At 41.6% G+C, this 20,317-nt stretch overlaps 1 protein-coding gene across 1 annotated transcript in view; it reads right to left on the bottom strand.

Annotated features, from left to right (window-relative positions):
* The window catches only part of CDYL2 (chromodomain Y like 2), a 56,317-nt gene extending 55,754 nt beyond the window's left edge, over positions 1-563 (bottom strand). Inside the window, exon 1 of the mRNA XM_066194654.1 lies at positions 444-563. Within this exon, the coding sequence (XP_066050751.1) occupies positions 444-467 (24 nt within the window). The 5' untranslated portion in view covers positions 468-563. The remainder of the gene's footprint in view (positions 1-443) is intronic.
* Positions 564-20,317: the final 19,754 nt, after the last annotated feature.

Genomic DNA, 20,317 nt, shown 5'->3' with positions numbered 1-20,317 from the left:
AGCGCTAAGGCGCATTTTTTCGCACTAATCTGCACATTCAGCACGTCCAGAGCGCCTATGACTTTACCTGGACTTTCTCCACTCTCCGGGCTCATCACACCGCGATCGCCTCCCCATCCTACCGCTAACTCTCGCTCTCCTTCACTCGTTCCTCCTTCTCTCTTGCAAGGCCTGCTAAGATCAAGCCCGATGGAAAGTAGAGAGAGAAAGAGAAAGAGAGAGGCAGCGGGAAGGGAGGGGAGCCGCTCCATCCCTCCCTGCCCCCCCCCCGGGCACACACGCCAGCTCTTTTCCCCCCACCCCAGCCCTTCCCTCGGCGATTTCCTCCGCTCTTCGGCAACTACGAGGGCTCGGCGGAGCGGCTCCGAACGCGCCCCCGCTGCCCTCGGCGGCGCCCCGGCCGGCGCCCCCCCGCCGCCCGCCCGCCCCGCGGCCCCCGGTACCTCGTAAAGGTCCCCCGAAGCCATGCTGGGGTGCGGGACTGGGATCCTCCGCGCCGTCTCCCTCTCTCCACCTCTCCCGCTCCCCCACTCGCTCTCTCTGTTGAGTAAACTGTGTTTTGCAGAATGACAGGCTTTGGGGCTGGCTGTGCGCAGAATCAGAGGCGAGGAGAGCGGAGAGGCAGGCGGCGGGGCTGGCGTAACCAGCAGCAGCAGCAGCAGCTCGGGCGCACAGCGCCGGGAGCCGCGTCTCCCCCGCGGCGGCGGGGCCGGCGCCCCCCGCCCTCCCCTCACACCCCGCCCGCCGCCACCGCCTCCCGCCCCGGGCGGGGACCGGGATCGGGACGGGTCCCCCCGCGCCCTCCCTCCGGGAAAGTCCCCGGGCCGCTCTGACGGCGGCCTCCTCTCCCTCCTCCCTCCGCCACCCGCCCCCCCCCCCCCCCCCCCCGCCTCAAACTCTTTCCGCGGCCAAAATAAATAAATAATAAAAACAAAAATTAAAAAAAAAAAAAAAGAAATAAAAAATAGAGGGGCGAGCGGGGAGGGGGTGGGTGCCGGAGCGGGCGCTCGGCGGGGAGGGCCGCGCCGCCCGCCCAAGGTCACCACGGGGAGAGGCGGGCGCGGGGCCTCGGGCGGCCCTGCCGGCACCTTCCGCCCCCCCGGCGCCGCGTGGCCGCCCCGCCGCCCGTGGCCGTCGCCGGGGGACCCGAGGTGGCGGCGGCGCCCGAGGAGCGCCGGCCCGGGCAGCGCGGCGGGGATCGGAGACGCCTCTCGCCCCGCTCCCCGCCGGGCACCGCGATGCCTCTCCCGCTGCCCCCCAGGCATTTCTGCACGTTCGCCAGCCCACTCGGGGACATGAAAGCCAGAGGCTTCCCCGCCACCTGCCCTTCACGTGGGTGGGTGGCCGGAATTTTGAAGCGACCGGGGGATGCGCGGCGACACGAAGCCGTCGGCCATCGCCACTTTAGAGCCTTCCGTGTCGTTTCTCGGAGGAAAAAAATGCCGCCCCATGGTCGCTGGCATGCCCGCGGTGCTTACCTGGGAGACGGGGAAGCTGTGAAGGTGATGCCGAGTGAGCCGGGCTGTGCCTTGACTGACCGCGGGCCTTTGCCGGCCGTCACTGCAGAGCTCCTGCTGAGCGCGGAGCCCCAGCCCGAGTAGGTCCCTCCCAGGAACCCCGGGCTGAGTCACCCAAGTCGAGACACATTCCAGAACAGTCTGGATGCAATCCCGTGCCACGTGCTCTGGGATGACCCTAGAGCAGGGTGGTTGGACCACATGACCCACCGCAGTCCCTTCCACCATGACTGATGCTGTGGATTGGTAATTTGTGGAGAGGAATGAGCTCATGGTGATGGGAAACCACACTTTACATCAGTGATGGACTCCAGAGGAGGGGGGAATTGGGGTTGAACCCAGAGAACCAACCCTCAGCTGGATGCTGTGGCCACCAAAAAAGTAAGGGCTGCTCCCTGTGGAGGCTGGGGAGCACCACGTCGTGTTCCTGCGGCTTCGGGCTGTGGAGGATGTGCTTCCCCAGGTAAAGTGTTGAGTGTCCTCTCAGTATTTTATTTATTGGTAGGAAAGGGCCCCATAAGGATGTTCTCTGACCAGCTCTTCACACCTTGGCTCTGTAGCCAACCAGCTCTAGTTGTTACTGGGTTTCAAACTCACTGTCCTCACCTCAGAGCAGACCTGTGGCAGCCATTCCCTGTAACCTGGGATCAGTGGTGGACATTGTATGGTCTGGCTTTGCCATGGTTTTCTTCATCTTCTTGTGTTTGTCATTTCCCCCTCTTGATTTTCCATTTGATTGTGAGAATTGGCACTGCCCAGAGCACAGGTTATTGAATGTGATAATGGTTAATAAAAGCCACTGGTATTGAGCTCTGAATTATTTCTGAAATTTCATTTATGACCAAAAATCCTGGTGTGGTTCAAGTGGTGTGAAGCCAAAGACTCTTCTGGTTGAGAGCATTCCGTTTAAAAATATCAATATTGGGTATTTTGAGCGTTGTCACTTTTTATCATGAAAGTAGGAAATCACACATGCACATCCAGCTCTTGCTTGACCCCATCTCCTGAACTGTGAATATTACCTCTGGTGATTATGAACTTGCCAGCTAACCAGTTTAGTATTGACTGAGAGTTCAATAAAAACTATCTAATGGCAGTTTGGAGCTCAAAGACGTTTATGGTTTGTGTGGTCTACGGGGGCATATGATGATGTTGGACTCCTAAGGACAAGACATTCTGCTTACATGAAATGTAACTATTTTTTTGTCCTGACTGTGGTAACTCGAGAGTTGTCCTCTGCTTTCCAATTTGCCAGCAGTATTTGGATTGTTGGGATTTGATATTTGAGGAGTAAAACGTTGAAAATGTAAAGAAATACTGTAAACTGCCCATGCGCAGTAATTCCAATAATTAATGCAGCAAATACTTCTTAACTGCCAAGCAATGCATTACTTAAAAATCACACCCCATGGTTTCTTCTTGATAAATCAATTACTTTGTCTTATTGTAAAGTGACGTTTATTGTTTACAGTAGCGAATCAGCTCATTGAGCTGAATATAAGAATATATCCATCAATAAGTTTGTGTTTTAATACATCTCTTCAATGTCTCCTTTATTACAACTACATTTTGCAGCTTTCCACAGCAGTAAACAAAATGGCAGTCAGAGCCAGTGAGTCATTTTTCAGATGCATACTAAAATATTCAGTCTCTGAAACTGTTGGCTTCCTTCATAGTATCAACTCTTTCCAAAGGTGTCTTGAATGAATTTTAAAAAGTCCCTTCCCAAGCTGTAGAAGAGTATAAGTCTTTTATTTTGAGACAGGTCTAATAATCAGACTGTTCTTTCTGGGCTTTGCTGTTCCTGTGTTCCTAGACAGATGAAATGAGACCAACTCACCCTGTGCCATACTGGAAGAAGTCTCCATGACCTGGTCTGTATTTTAGACAATTTCATTTACATTGTGCAGTGTTTACGGTAACATTGTCAATATTGTTGCTGCAAGATTTACAACCCAAACAAATAGTAGCTTGGAAGTTTTGAAAGGATGAATGCTTTAGTGAATACTTTGAAGAGGGGAAACATCTTTTTCCTGATTACTCACTCCTTGTTTCAGAGTGCACAGTCCCTTGGGATGCAGTGGTTTGTGAGTCAGTAGTGAGGGGCATAAAGAGGACTTTTGCGATTGTCAAACCCAGGAAAAGTTGATTATGGTTTTTGGTGTATTTCCCTGTGAGTTAGCAGAAGACAAAAGTTTTAAGTTTTTAAAATTTCAAGTCACCTTCATTTTCCCAGCAGGTCCTTATTGTAACTAGACAGGGCAGGCAGTGTCCCTCTGAGTCTTGCGTAAAAACTAGAAATGCTTAAATTTATGATAATTTTTTTAGGTTTTCTGATAATAGATTTTCTGGGAATACATGTTTTCCAATTCTATTTGCCACTCAATGGTAATATCTGTGAAATGAAATTGCAGCAAAATCCAGATTGTTGTACAAATTTCAAACTCTAAACGTTTTTTTTTTAAGTATGTGATTATTCATTATTCTTATTGTTTTGCTGCCTTCTCCTATTTCCCATCCCAAAAGAGTAATGCAGGCAAGGGAGGCATTCCAAGCACGATACACCACATTTGAACACTTTGGATTTGATGGATGCTCTGGTTTCCACTACATTATTTGAAGGAATTATCTCTCAGTCTGAATAAACTTTAAAGCAAAACCATTCTATTCCAGAAAGCAGAAATACTGCTGTCATAGCTGGGCCATTGATTTGTTACTGACTGTTTAGTCAATCAGTCCATGGCTGTACAAATATGTGGGAACTGTACGGTCACTGACACAGTTCCCCCAAGGAGTGCAGATGAGTATTTTCAAACACCTTGTATTAAAAATTGCCATGAGGGGCTGTGTTGAAGAGGAACAAGAGTGATGGGCAAGAAGAATTAATAAATGGAGAAATTGAAAGAATTCCTGTGCTAAGGCATGAAAATTAAACGAGAGAAGGGGGGAAAACAAGGAATGAGTAAAGAATAAGGAACCAAAGGCGAATGCAAGGAGAAGGCTGTGCAAAGCCTTGGTTGTGTGAAAAAATGGGGGAGGCAAAGGAATATTTTAGCAGCAGTAACTGAAGGAAAAGGAGGGAACAAGGTATCAAGATGTCTATCACCAACCTAAGAAGGGAGGATGATCAGAACATGGAAAAAGTCAGTGAGTGAAAATGAAAAATGTGTCTTAGTGGGTTCATAGAGTAGCAGATGACAGGAAATGGTGAGTAGCTACTGCAGGAAAAGGAGAATTGCTTATGGCACCACTGTCCTGGATGGGTGATAGGCAGGATCAGGGGTTTGCCAGGGCTTGGGACTCGGTGGCTCCATACTCACCAGTCAGGTCTGCGGAAGCACTGGGATGCCAGCAGAAAGCTTATCACAAAAATTATTCATGATGTGAAGTCAAAAAGGAACTGCAAAACAAGAGGAGGGTGTCCTTGGCATACAGAGAGCATCTAAAAATTAGAAATTAGATGAACATGAGAAAATTTAGAAAGCAGCATTTTTTTTTAATAATTGACTTGCCCTATTTTGTGACAAGAAGTAGGCTTGGGAAAAGCCTAATGTACTTTGCCCTGTGCTGTGCTGTCTTTGGAAGCAAACAAGTAGTTGTGATCATTTGTTTCCGATGCTAAATTAATGTCTTCCTCCAACCCCTTCTTTGGATCTTATAACATGCAATTACTTATCATCAAGGGGAAGCATTTGAAATAGAAGCTGAAATACCACAGTATAATGAAACAAACAGTAATATGTGGAAAACAAAGTAATGTTTGTTTGTTGCAGTACATCATATACTGTGGAACAGAACTTTACTAGGGTTGATAGTAAATTTTAATGACTGGTGTTCTGAAAAGTGACTTTACTTCTTTCAACTTTATGAGTCTATTCTGTTCTCTTTAGTATGGCCAATACCATTTTGCCTAAATTGGGGAAGGGGAAAAAAGAAACTTTGACCAAGGATAAAATTACGATAACTTCATCTTTCTCTGAACACATTGTGTACTTCCCAATATAGAACCAAAAATAGAATCTTTCCACGTTCTTCTCCCTCTTGTTTGCAAATGCCTTTTTTCCCGCTTGACATGTTGTCAGAGATAATACGAAGGTGCAAAACATTCCTGTTGGACAGTTTGCTGACTTTCCAACTAGGGTGAAAAAAAAGACAAAGTATAGATCATGTATGTAGAAGTCAGTCTCATTTGGGAGCTCTTGTGTACACGGAACCTTCAAAATTGCTGGCTCAGCAACTGAATTGCAACTGATTTAGGAAATCATGATGTACATCTAACAGGAGAAAACAGCACACAATGTTTTCCTATATTCTTGTATCTCCTGAACATCAGGGAAGAGTCCAGTATTAGAGATTTTGGGTTATGGCCTTATTTTTAAAGTGGGTTGAAACTGAAGTATGAAGTGGAGCTCCAGTGGCTTTTTCTGTTAAGCAACAAATACCGATATGTGAACACTTAAGAGTGTTATAGAATACGCGATTTGAAACTTGAAATTAAAGGAGGGTGGGATATGTTTTATTAGTACTATTTGGGCAAGATGTATTAGAACCACTATAGAGAAACCATAAATACTAAGACTATAGGGAACTGATTAATCTGAGTGATTCTCTTAAGGGAAGACACCTGACATGTTCAGTGTGGTTTACACATAGAGTACATGTGATATTCAGAGTGATCATGGTGTATTACAGCATATTAGTAAGCTAAGTTTTTAAGCTGATTTTTGTCCCTGAATCTTTGCTCTATAAAAATTGCACTGAACTAATGATATCCAGCCTACAAATATGCAGGGTTTTAGGATTTAGGTGTATAAATTGTATATGTTAAGCAATATACATGTATAATTAACATATAGATAAATTGTATATGCTAAGCAATACTGTATTTTTTTAACTTGTAATCATGGACTCAGCTTGTACTTCTGTATTTGCCTCTCACAAACCCTCTGTGCATAGTAGGCTGCTCACAAGGGTTGCCCAAGAAAAGGAAAATTACTGCATGATTTAATAATAACTCTGAAACTATGCGAGGACATGTAACAGTTCAAAAAGCTAAAATAATTATTCCTTACTAATGAGAAAAAGTATGGAGCTGGATCCATCCATGAAAAGGATTACAGAATGTCATTTTTTGTGAGGATGGAGAGCCTGAAGCCACAAGGTGCCTTCAAGTCTGTTTTTCTGGGCTTACAAGCAAAAAACTCCATGATACACTGAAAGTGTTTAAAAATACATACAATTATAAGAAAATATAGAACAGTGGTGGCTGGAGAAAATCTCTGTTGCTTGTCTACCGCAAGCCTGAAGCTCAGCCCTGAGTCATCTAGAGTGCATTTGCTCGTGACTGTCTCCAGTTGGGTTTTGAGAAGAGTTGCATAGTCAGGGATGAAATCCATACCCCAACTCTGAGGCCCTTTTCCCATCAGTTAATTGGCATACCTGTGGCATTGTTTCTGATGACATTCTTTAAGGAGAGTCTTCTTTTTGTGCTTATAGGATTCTTGGGCCTTTTTACATTATGTTAGATTTCACTCAGGAAAATGAATATATGTTGTATGTGAATATCATAGCACAGCCTAAAATATTATTATGGGCTAGTCAAGGATTAGCTCTTTGCCTGGAAAGCTAAAATAAGAGCTTTTTGATCTTGGCAAAGTGGGGGAAACCGAATGTAGTCCAGGGAGAAGCAGCATTCATTTTGTCTGCTGGTCATTCAGAAATTCTTTCTGTTCCAAGTTAGCTAGAGTTCCTAGTGGCACACTTTTTGAAACATGTAGGTATTCACAGAAGGGTTTTTTTTAGGAGTGTGGAAATTAAATTTTAAAGGAATATTTTTCCTCTTTATTTATTTTGCTAAGATGTTTTATGCTTTGAAATTACATATGTTTAATGGTGCCTTACCATACAGTGTGCACTTTAAAAATGTGTAAATATATCGCACATGTTAATTATTTTTTTATAGATGCCTTTAAATACAAGCTATTGGAAGTCTCCATTTACATACAAGGGCTGCTGGTGGTTTGGTAGTGTCTCTAAGAAGAGAATTATACCCACTGTGAATGAATATGCAACAGGCTCTGCATTACAGTACATACTTAGCTATGCTAATCATTAGGACTGCTTTTTTCGTGTAAGGGCTATAAACTTGGTCTTATGGGACTTAGTATTTGCATTACATTTATTTGCAGGAAAAGTACCCTTCCAAAGCGTTACTCACACAATTTTTCATAAAGAACTTGGAATCTGGTAATATTTTGTTCTTAGTCATTACTCTAAATTTTTATATTCTCTTTTTTATTTTTAGACATTATTCTCAACTTCAGAATTGTCAAGAATTTAACTCTTTTCAGTTGTTGCTAGAGCGATTTTTAAAATTTGTAAATCCATTTGTAATAATGATTTCCAAATAACAAACCACTTAACTTTTCTTTAGTGCCTCTACCAGTGTGTCAGTACAGATGAGATGGCAGCCAGCCCACTTGTGAGGCATGAACTGGTCCACAGCCTCCATAATAGTCTTTCTTAAACCAAGGTGGACTGTCTTAGAGTGAGAGAACTCGATGAAAAATGCCTAATTTTAATTTGGAAGACTCATTCATTCATTGATGTGAATTGAGAGTGATTTTGAAAAATCAGGGAACATAAAAGCTGAGAAGATATGAGAGTCATGTTTGTATCTTTATACTCAACCCCAAATTTCCTGATGGTCTTGTCAGAACAAAGAAGGCTGGAGCATATTGATACCCAAAACCTGAAATCTGAACTTTCAGTGAATTTAAGTAATGATGTCAACATAGCAACAGCAATTCACCTTCCCTGAAATTCCCACCTGGACTCTTTAACAGGAGATACTGTTGGTAGGAGCCAAGGTTTACTCCTGACTTACCTCTCACCACTTTGTCTAACTCAGTGTTATTCTAGTTCTATGAGAGTGCATTAATTTTACTTTTTCATCTTCTCTCTTGGCAACATGTTCCTTCTTGGTTCTCGTTCAGAGTCCCCTGAAAGCAGAAGTAGTGACTTTGTTTCAGCCTACCATTCTGGGCAGTTGTAGTTGTACTTCTCACTGACTTGTATTGCTGTGTGTTCCCTCTGTTGATAACCAGTTACACCAAACCAAATCGGCCCGTCTAAATGTACTGTATGGAAATGAGAGCTGAATTTTGTTTATTTGTGAGTTCGTGCAGCTTAGTGTATATGATACAGATAATTTTTCATTCAAGACAGTGCAGAATATTGGTGCTGATATCATCAGATGACAGTCTTGGTTTGTTTTTTGTTATCTTGAACACTCTCTCAGTTACACTCTCTTTTGTGCACAAACCAGTCCATTCTCATTCTAATTCTGGGTAATGAAACATATAATTTTCTGTTCTAGTTTTAATAACACAATTTCAGAGCATGTGTCAACTAAGTATCCCCGTGAAAAAGGCTACTCAGTTCCTTATTGGTGTTTTTGATCGTTTTTGCTCTTTAATGCAGAAATCTTTGACACGTATTCTCCACCCTGTTCATCCCCTGAACTGAATTGGAATTCTGATTGTGGCAGTAAATGCAGAGGTCTCAGGTGAGCACCTGGCTTCACTGCAAACTTTAAATTGATGTGCAGACTGGCACCTCACACCTGATGTCACTGTCCTGGGTAGGGATGGTTTTCAATCCTGCCAGCCCTGTTGGTGCAGAGCAGGGCAGTGTGTCTGTGCTGAGGGCTGTGCTGTGGGGGCACTTGGGTCATTAAAGTGACTGGAGTGACCGAGATCCTCATAGAAAAAGGGGATGGGGGACAAAGGTTTGTTTAGCCCAGAGAGGAGAAGATTAAGGTGGATCTAATAGTGGTCCTAAGGGGCGGTGACAGGGATGATGTGCCGGACTTTTCTGAGCAATGCATGGCAAAAGGATGTGGTGCAATGGTCTCAAGTCGTAAGTGGGGAAAATATGACTGGACAGATGGAAAAAAAAATTATAATGTGAGAGATTAAGTGCTGGAACAGATGCCTAGAGAGTTTGTGGGATCTCCATCTTCAGAGGCTTTCAAGACTCAACTGGACAAGGCCTTGGACTGCCTTATCTACCTTTGAAATTAACCCTTTGAAAAAGAAGGTGGACTGGATGACCTCCAGAGGGCCTTTCCATGCTCAGCTATTTTGTAATTTTATTAAACCAGAGGGAGAGATCTTAGATTTTTCTCCTTGATCTGTAACTGCAGTTCTAAGGATTTTACTCCTTGAAATTGCAACTGTTAACATCGTGTCAGTACATAGTTAGATGAAATAAAAGTGTTCAAATTACCTTGTGTGGGTGGAGGTAATCTGTGCAGCCTTGAACTGCAAATAGTAATTAAACAGGGTGGTAGCAGAATGTATCCTGTGCTGGAGCTCCGGCTCTCTGCCTTGCTGTGTGCTCTTTCTTTCACTGCCTTGTGTGCAAGTACCAGAGTGGCTTCTGCTGAGGGATGGCAGGAAGCAAGAGAACTTGTGAGGTGATCGTGGTCTGCTAGTTATTGATGTGGTGTTGATGCTGTACTCAAATGTGTAATAAACAAAAGAAAAAAGTCAGCAAAACACACCTGAATTCGGGCATTTGGCACGGCTGGGAGGACAGTGTTTTCTTACACCTTTGTGATGCAGATCACATAGTTTGTCTTCATGTTTTGTTTTCAGGCTATTTCGGAGTCTGACCCATTAACTATTCCAGAATGTTAGCTGTACAGGGCACTGCAACCCAGGGACATTGTCATTGATGGCTGCTTGATGGTTCTTGGGTGTACCTGCCAATATTTGACATTCAGAAGGGGTAGAGCTGGCTGATGTGCCTGGCCACTCTCTCTGCCTTGGCAGTCTAGTGCTGTTTGTTGAGCAGGAGCTGCAGCCTGAACCAGAGTTTCTTGGAGGGTCCAGTACTGTTAACAGGCGGCGTTTCCTTGGTTGCCCAGAGCAGCAGAGACAGTGCTTGAACTGAGAACTTCGAGTCCCACTGGTGCCACCTCTCATGCCCAGAAACAGCTCCTCTCCTGTCCACAGGTCTCATGCCCTCACTGCCTGTCTGGGAATTCTGCCTGACCCACCCGTGATGTCCCACCGTAGCCGCGTGGATGTGTTGTGCTGGCTGCCGTCATGGACATCTCAGAGATCGTGGACAAGCTGGGCCGTGGACTCTGCTTAACTCATGAGATTGCTTCAGTGGCTGTGCTGGCACATGGTGGTGACAGCAGCAGAGGCAGGAAATTCTGATCCTTCTGCATCCTTCTGATGCAGCCAGTCATGCTCAGTAGCTGCCTCCTTGCTGATGCTGTCGGTGCTACCAAAAGACTGAAAGCAGCTGAAGTGGAGGAAGGCTCATAAAAACAGTAGTCTGCTCCCAAATAGAAAAGGAAAATACCTCTGTGAAATATGTTTGGAATCTTGAGTTTCAAGTCTAGGTGAAGTGTGATTTATGTCACAAAACCAGCCGCTTTTTCTGTTGGTCTCAAAAGACTGATGCTGGTAGGTATAAACCCAGAATGTCCCTGTCATCTTCAGATGTGGCCTGCTTAGCCTGAAGGTTATGTGTATCAGCTGTCTGCTCCCAAGAAATCCATGAGTGCACTTCAGACTTTATGGCTGTTAACTGTCACCTTTCTTGGGTAGTAAAATACCTTACAGAGCAAACCTTGCCTCTACTTTCACATGATTAATAGGATAGAAGTAACTCGCTTCATGAGCAGGCTTTAACAGAACACTGAGAACACATTGCTGATGTTAACTGAGTTGGAAGGTGGGACCCTAAAAAGCAGTATTTCCTCTTGACAGTTAGAAAATTTATTTCTGCAGATGTGTAATGAGGAAGAATAATTTCAAGAGTAGAAGATGGATTTCAAATTGAGCTATTTCTCTTCAGATGGAATAATATTTCTTTGTCTCAATAGTATCTCAGAAGTGAGGGCAGACGTTGAGGAAATTTCATGTATGGACAGAGAATATGTAAAGTTACAAAAAGATACTGTATTTCTTATAAGAGGACAGAGGCTACAGTATCAGGAGCCTCTGAATAGTTGCTGTTGGGATTTACAGCAAAACTGAGCAATACAGATAAAACTGACTCAGGAGGACTTCTAAATCAAATGAATAATCAGTTATGATATCAACTGCTCCCTTGTCCTATGGTTGGTCTTGAAAGCTTAATTTAAGATGGACTTAAATACTCTTGTGATACATTCTCACCTCTCTTTTCAGTACATACAACCCTTCCCCTATTTTTTTCAGGAGGTTAATCTGCATTGCTACAGATTTCAGAGCTATCCAAGGAGGGAAGTGGCGATATGTTGAAGACATGTATCAACCCTTATCCTTCAGCTAGGTTGGACTTTGGAATATTGAAGCAACAAGTCTCCTGCTTGCTAAAATGTATTGCTGTCATCCTGCTGTGGCATCTTCATAATGTATTTTGTAATGTCAGGCTGAACTGAACCACAGCAGTGACACATTGTGCTGGCTAAAACTACATATAAAGGATTAATTTTCTGGTTTATGTGTCTTTCTTTGTGTGTGTCCATGATGGATGCACAAGAGTGTCCCAAGTGCACTCTGAATACTAAGTCGTTCATAAACACTGTTGATAAGTGTTCATCTTTTAGGCTGGCAAATGATTCCCTTGCTCTCACTGCCCCTCTCCAGTGGTTGTCAGCTATGGACTTACACAAGAGGAATGGTGGAACAGTGGTGAAGCTCCTCTCCCTGCTCTGGGGCATCAGTTATGTTCAGTGTGTGAGAAATAGAGGTGGTGTCTTTCTGATCCATCACCCTGAAATTCCTATACAGAGAGGAAATTCAGGGTGGAATTTATAAGGAAATTTATTGGGTAGAATACAATAAAAGCTAACAAAACCCAACTAAGAGTGACCATATCAAATCCTGAGAAACAGAAGACAGAAAATATAGAGCATTAAAATGCTTTCTGTCAGATCAACACTACTTTGTAAATCCAGTGATTTTTGCTACAAACTTTAAGACTTTCACTGTTTTGCAGTTTCCAAGCTCTAGGAAATAATGAGCTTTTTCTAATACTCAACCCAATTTTCCATTTTTTTTTTGTCTTTATCAAAATCAACATTGACTCACCAAATGTGATTATATAATCTCTGTTTTTTTCTTTCCCATCGTTGATGCTGTATTTCCCCACTTCTTTTCCCAGAACTACATTTTTTATACCCACCAAGAAGTCCACAGGCAACATAATTACACCAATCTTTGCACACTATGTTGTTGCAAGGACCTATGTCCTACTACTTCTGTTGTCTCAGCAGTCACTAAATGTTTAAAACCTACCCCCCATTGGGTAAAAACCTTTTGAGAACTTCTAGAAAATTCAAACTGATTTCAGTGGCTTTTTTATACAACATTTAAAAACCACTCTTGATGTTTTCTGGTTTTGTCCTTAGATCACATAGCTCCAGAAATATCAAATCCAAAAGAACCTGAGAAATAAAAAGTCTAAACTTGTATCATGCTGTTTTCCTTTTGTTCCCTGGTGATGCTGAGCTCCATAAATGGGTGCATTGCAGGAGTTTTGCTTAATCCATTTCTTTAATTATTCTGAAATTATTGGTGAATTCTCAGTGATTTGAGCTGGGGAAGAGTGGTGTGACAGCTCTAGGTTAGTCCTGCAAACCTGGCCCTTTAGGATGCCCATGGTCAGTTCATTGTGGCTGTGCTCCTGTAGCTCATTAGGAGAGTGAAAGACCTATTTTAGGATAAAGGACTGAAAAAGACTTGGCTCATTCAGCATTGGAGGGGAAAACCAGAGACAATGTGAATACCTGAGGGAATAAATACAAGACAAGAAAAAGAACTATTTGAGCTGAAGGGCAGTATTTGCTTATGAAAAGTATGGGTCTAAACTGACTGGAAATCAGAGGAAATTTTTATTTTTATGAGGTTCTGGAACAGCCTGAAAATGAAGTGGTGGGTTCAAAAAAAGAACAGCAGCTTTTAAGGTGGAGCTCAATACTTTTATGAAAAGAATTATATAACATGGTGCCTACAGACTGCATCTGATGACTCAGGAGATCCCTTCCAGTCCTATGTTCCTAAATTTTCCTGAGCAATTCAAGTATAAGAAGAAAATGTCAATTTTAAACAATTTGTAACTGGGCTCAGCTTGAGTACAATTCAGTGGGATGAAGAAAAAGGCACTTTTTTAGCTTAAGGGCATTCTGCCTTCTGAGTTTCAAAGGCCTGTGGCAACCATGGTAGCTTGTCAAAATGGTTGTAAGAATCTTTTAACATACAGGGTTTTAGACATTATAAATCTTGCACTGGCCGATAACAATAATGTTTAATGTCTTTTTTAAAAAACTTTCTAAATCCTCCCCCCCCCCAACCTAAAGGAGGAGGAAGAAGAAGCTCCATTTTCATCACGTGTAGAGGGAAATATTGGTATAATCTTGTCAAGGGAAAATTATTGTGCTGCTCTGGATTTACTGTGGCCCGAGACTGGTCTGTAGCAATCACAGGTCCAGTACACAAGCATTTTGGAGACTGGACAAGAAGCTTTAAGAAATGTTCTTCTTCATTAATTTATTGGTAAAACACTTAGTATGTTTTCCAGAGAAATTTTGCTACGTTTCCCCAGGTCTGGAGCAATGGTTCAGTAACTAAATTCCCCAGGCCCAATTACTCAGGCGTCCTTTATTGGCACAGATATCTTGTTACTGATTGGAAATGCTGTTGAACTCTAGAGCAGGACCAAATAAACTGGAGGTGGCAAGATGTGTATCAAGCCATGTTCTCGTTTGCAAGCTTTTCCTTCAGCATTTGGGATTTTCTTGTGCATTAGGCTCACTAGAAACTCTTGCTGTGGCCTAGATTAATCCCTAAAAACAGAACACAAATTACTTTATACTTGTGGATTAAGAGTCAGTTAATGAGGACAGTTGGTATTGCCTCTTCAATTTGTCTGAGTTTCTTACAACCCAAAAGCCTCTCCAAGAGCGGAGCTCTCACCTGCAAAAACCTATCTGGGAAATAACTAGTCCGTGCATTTTCTTCCTGGCCTAATTGCATTTCTCATGAATCAGCTAAACCCACGGTGGGACTTGGGCAGCTATTTCTGGGTCCCTGAAGGGAGGTGGGGATTGCAGGAAGTTTGCAGCATTGCTCTGCTACTGCAAGCAAATTTATCAGTGTCAATGGTTTCCAGACTCTTAGGCTGAGCACTAAAACCAATACTTGCAAGTAGGACATTTTTCAGCAAAACTTTTCCTTGTGTTTTGCTGGAAAGAAAGTGGCTTTTCAGTTAAAAACCACTTTGGGGATGAAGGAAGAACTTTTGTTGGGACATCTATTTTTTTTTTCTTGAAATCTGAACACATGCAAATGTTCTCAATTCTCAATCAAGAACATGTTTTACACAGACCCCTTTCCCAAATTTAATGAAATATTTTTGTTGCTGATTAAAACTTTCCATGAAATAAAAAATATGGCTTCCCAGCTGCCTTTGCTCTATGCTGTTTGGGTTTCCACAGGTGGAGTTTGTCTGTTGGAATTTTGAATCCCTTACATCTGCAATAAATAGGGTAAAAAGCACTTGTAATATTTGTTGAGTGTCTCTCCCTCCTCACCATTAGTCAACGCTTACACAGTCGCATTTCAAAAAAACCCCAATAGAAATGTAATATTTCTGTTGTTCTGTAGTTTAGCACTGACATTTCCTACTGTGAAAAGGTTATCCTTTTTTTTCTGGTATGTTTCTGTGTGAAGAATATTCCAATTTTCAGCTGAAATGCACTGAAAAAGCTCCAGCTTTTTTTTTTTTAACATCCATTACTAAGCATTCAAATTCTCCAAAGTGCAGGAGGATACTTTATGCTGGTAATGACTGACTGACCTTTGTATTAACACCACTTCGAAGGCAGTTTAGTGGCTTACCTCTTCAGCAAAATTAATAAATTCAGGGGTTCCATTAATGAATATTTTGATTCATAGTTCTGCTTTAAAACATAATTACATGTTACTCATAATGTTGCTCATACTCCTCTATATTCTGCCTCTTCATTCTAAAGCTGGCCCGTGATGTAGCTGCATTTCCATTCTTTCTTTTATCCCTAAAGCCACATCTTGAAATCAGTGGGGCCACATCATGGCAGCAGAGGAGGATTTGGCACTGCCTCATCTGAGCCTCGTCTCTCCACACATTGTTCTTGTTGTAGCTGGGAAACATATGTCCCATTACTTCTGTTGTGGAAATATCAAGTAAGATGTAGAACGTCAACTACAGTTGTTCACGGAGAGCATAAAGGCAGGAGAAGCCTCTGGAATAAATGCTGGAAGCTCAGGAAGAGCTCTCCAGCATTCCAAATGATGGGAAATTCTGAGACCAAAACCACAGTAGACATTGGTTGCTTAGTAGTACAGAACTTTACACTTTGTAAAATTGTGAGATTTCTATCACCTTTTCTGTTTAGAAGCCTCTTGATTGAGAACATAATTAATATCTTTCCTTTTTTTTCTGTCAGCAAGCAAAGCTCTCGTTGAGCTTTCAGGTAGGCAAGAAGGTAGTTATGCACTTAAATATAATAATTATTTTTATGTGAGTAGAACCAGGATAGGAAATTCTAATTCTGTTGCAGCTACTTAACTACAATAATTTCTCTCAGGCTTTTCTTTCACACAACTGTACTGAAGCAGCCATGAGTCAGCAGTGCACTCTGAATGACTCAGCAGTTTATCTGATTATGGGTATTTGAGTATGACTGGTTAAGAAAAAAAAAGTCAGAAGAAGTTGAAGTATATGACTCCATCATTAGTTATTCATTCTTTTGTTAGTGCAGGTAGAAGGTTGTCTGTAAGTTCAGTGCATTCACTAAAACCTGCGGGGACCCAGGTATTTGGGTGGTTTTTAGTCCCTTGTGTGTGGAGGTTCCAGCGCTTTTAGCTTGAGATATGTTCATGGTGGGAGGTAGTTCGTGTCTGCAGTCTGGGGATGCAGCCTAGATGGAAGTTGGAAACTAATTTCTTTACTAATTTCATGTATTTTAATCACTGTTTCCAACAAAAACATGATTTATTTTAGATGTACCCAAGTATTTTCTATTTAAGGTTACTTCTCATTACCAGGCTAAAGCAATGATGCTGATCCGTGGTGTCTCTCTCTCCTACTGCTCTGTCCATGATTCTGATATTTGGCATCCAGGATCACAAACACATGCCCTGGAAGCTGTAACAGTGTCACAACCAAGGCCAAATGCATTAATCTGTTACAGAACAGAGTTTTTGTTTAAGTCCACGCATTTTCATTTTAATGGTCACATGAGGATATCAAAGATCAATAAATGGTTAATGTGCTATATTTGTGTGGTGAGGAAAGAGCAGATTAAGAACTGCTATAAAAGGCAATTGTACTTTTTCAATGGTTACAGCTTTGCATTTTGGCTTTTGTTTGTGCAATTGCCATATTCCCATGACTGTGTCATAAACGAGTTGGGAAATTCAGTAGTGTATCCTGGTCAGGTAAATAAATGGGGACAAAACATGGTAATGGCTTTCACATTTTGTATCCTATGTGTTTTATCTCAGATAAATAGACTCAATAAATGTTACAGTATATGCACTTGTGCCACAAATATTGCATTTGATTCCTAATGGGTCATAAAGTGCCTTTTGCAAACCTTCAAAAAGAAGTTAGCCTGTTATATGGAAAATATATTTCTGTACTAGATTTACTTTATACTATTTGCCCTACTGAACTTGTTCCTGTTTTATGTTTCTATACTATGTAGATAGTAAAATTTATGTTTTCGGTTTGATCTGCCTCTTGGTTACAAAGATCTTAATTCCACTGATGTGGTACAAGCTGGAGTCTTTACATCCTGTTGCGTTTTAATGTGTTCAATATTATGGTAACATAAGAATAATAATATCAAAACCTATTATAAGCTACATGAATTTTATTATTTGAACATATAAACCAAAAGTAATTTTCAATATCGCATCAGAGTAAGTCTAAATTATGTTACAGAGATCTGCATTATATGGAATGGATCCTCTGTTGTGTTTAACATTTTGACCTTGTGGGATATGACTCAAGGTATAAACTGAAATGATGATGGGGAAATAGAGGACAGATGCAGCATCAGCTATATTCTTGTGACTTTTGATCAGCTGAAGGAAAACTCAATGAAAATTTTGTGTTAATATGGTGGTAATCTCTAGCTAAGGTTGGTTTTGATGAATTATCTGACCATCAACACATTTAATGCATTAATGGTTGAGTCAACTTGGGAAGTTTCAGAAAAGCTGAAAATCTAAATTTGTGAAGTAATATTCCATGACTGGTAACTTGGGAATGAGCTTGTTTCATTTAAGACCAGAGTTTTATAAACATCGTACATGAAAATTGTAGAGGTATTTATTCTGAGTAGAATCGGACACATAGTGATAGAACCAAATGTAGCTCCATCTAGATGGTGGTATTTGTTCCACATTTATTTTAGTGTTTAGGATGATGCAGTCCCAGATGATTCCATTTATGTACAATAGGAAGTTACTGTAAATTACAGAGACAAATATTATTTCTCTTAGTAGTTCCATACAGGCGAGTGCCACAATAACCAGTGAATGGCTGCAAGATGTCAGTAAATCTGGGCCACAGAATATTAAAACTGTAGAATCTGAGTTAATTATGATCCATCATGTTCATATTATTACATGTGTTAGTGAGGATTCCACGTGCATTATTTCAGCGGCCTTTGAACCATTTCTGATCATCATTTAATGAGATTTTATCTCCTAAAATCTTTGAGATAAAGAAAATGGATGGCTCAAGTGGCAGCATAGTGGAGCTGGAACTAAATCCTTCAGCTCTACTCTATATCCAGAGTTTCAAGAAACTCCATGGAAGTTTTCTTTAGCTTTTATTAGTTTGTAGAAAGTTATTTAATGTTCAGGGTTTGTTGACCCTAAGGAAGAGTATAAAATGTATATTGGCATTCAGGTAAATATTTGTGGAAAAAGTGCAGTGGTGGTCAGTCAGCTGCCCCTTAGACCTGGTGTTCCTCCAGGGAACCATTAGGAATCCATCCACTTACAGCCAAGATTTTCAGAGACTTCCCATCAAATGAGATGGGATTGAGCCAGACCTTTTGGCTGAAATATTTAAGTGTGTTCTTCAAGCAGTAAATTTCAAAAAAATGGCAGGAGAATTAAGTAGAAAAAAGGAATGTACCTGGACAAGTAAATCTATTCACATTTAAATTAAATTTTTGATCACAATGCTAAAGCCTAAATGAGTTAATGATACTGTTAAATCAGCTCAGGTGTCCAAAAGACTTTGAAACAAAATCTGTTAAGCAATCAAATTAAAACATTAAAAAAAATCCACAAGCAAACACTGACAACTGAGCCTACCTTGAACCTGTTCACTCCATCTCTGTCCCCCAGGAGCTCTCCAAAGAAGGTTTACAAGGCAACTGCCATCTCTGTTGCTGCACAGCAGGATGGTGATTGACTGGACTGGCTGTTCCTAGATGTGATCTGGTCCACCACACAAGAGTAATTTGTTTAAAACCTGTCAGAAGTTCACCACTTTAATAAGAAGGAGATTCCTGTAATCTGCAATAATAGTAATTAAAGATTTAAGTGTTGCCCACTTTTATATGTCTTACATACGTATTCAGAAATAATTTATGTACAAAAAGGTGTCTCAAACTGACTCTCCTGAGGCCAATGGTTTATGTGCCATTCCCTTAGTGAGGTCAAGACTTGGTAAGAGAGAGTGATTAAAATGAGAATTAAAATGTGAATTGTAGGGAGACTTGTGTCCTCTCCAGAGATAATGTGGTAACGCTGCTCCATCAAAGGAGGAGTAAAGTGATCCTCAGAGATGCTGATGTTAGTCTAAAAACTGGAATAACAATTTTTTTTCCTGTTTAAAGAGTTAGAAATGCTCTGTTGCTTTTTCTTCAGAAAACAAACAGATCTCTCACCTGAGTTGATCTTTCCCTGCCTGTGGTGCTTCCCAAAATATGATGCACGTGTGTGTCAGGGTGGACACAGCCTAGGAGGAGGAGGAGGAGGAGGAGGAGGTGTTACCCAAGCTGTTTATGAGCAGGCACAAACCCTCTGCATGGTGTGACAGACCTCTTGTTTTAGCAGCAATGCACTGGACATGCTTTATGTACTTAACTAGTCCTGAAAAAGTCAAAGTCTTTTGTACAGAATGCTCTGACTAAAAGAGTTTATGAGGTGTATAATGTCTCATGCTCTGCACTTCCTAACTACCGAATTGACTTTTGCAGCTCAAATAAAATCTGACATGCTGGGTCTTCTGGCACATCGGCAGCTGAACAGCTCTCGAGGGCTGAGGCCAATGGGTTCCCAAACTCTGCCCCACCTTTGTGCAGCTTAAATGCTTCATGCACAGGGGAGGTCAGGGGACGTGAGGTTTTAAAAAGCAAGCCTGTTCAGTTTGATTAATTTGATTGTACTTTCTTCTCTTGTTTTAACAGGCAAAATATAGGCTGTTGTCTTGAATTTTCTGACCTAATGTTCAAGGAATTTGTTGTTGTTTCCAGTTATTAATAAGGGGCTTTATTTGAGGTAATAGAAGCATTGCTGCTTTAGCTCTGTAAACATTTGTCACATCTCCTTAGAAAGAGTTAACAGCTATAATTTCTAAGTCATTAATCACCTTTTCCAAGAGCTTGTATTTCTTCTTTTAATATAGACAGTTCTGAGACTTTTAAAGTTTTTCCTCATTATATTGTTAAGAATTTTATCCAGAATTTGTGGAAAGCCTCTCTCTGACTTGTTGCTATAGCTCATAGA

Source organism: Chamaea fasciata, unplaced genomic scaffold (assembly GCF_029207755.1).
Source record: "Chamaea fasciata isolate MVZ Bird 193981 ecotype frontalis unplaced genomic scaffold, bChaFas1.0.hap1 SCAF_12, whole genome shotgun sequence".
Lineage (NCBI taxonomy): Eukaryota > Metazoa > Chordata > Aves > Passeriformes > Sylviidae > Chamaea > Chamaea fasciata.
This window is presented reverse-complemented; position numbering and strand designations above follow the sequence as displayed.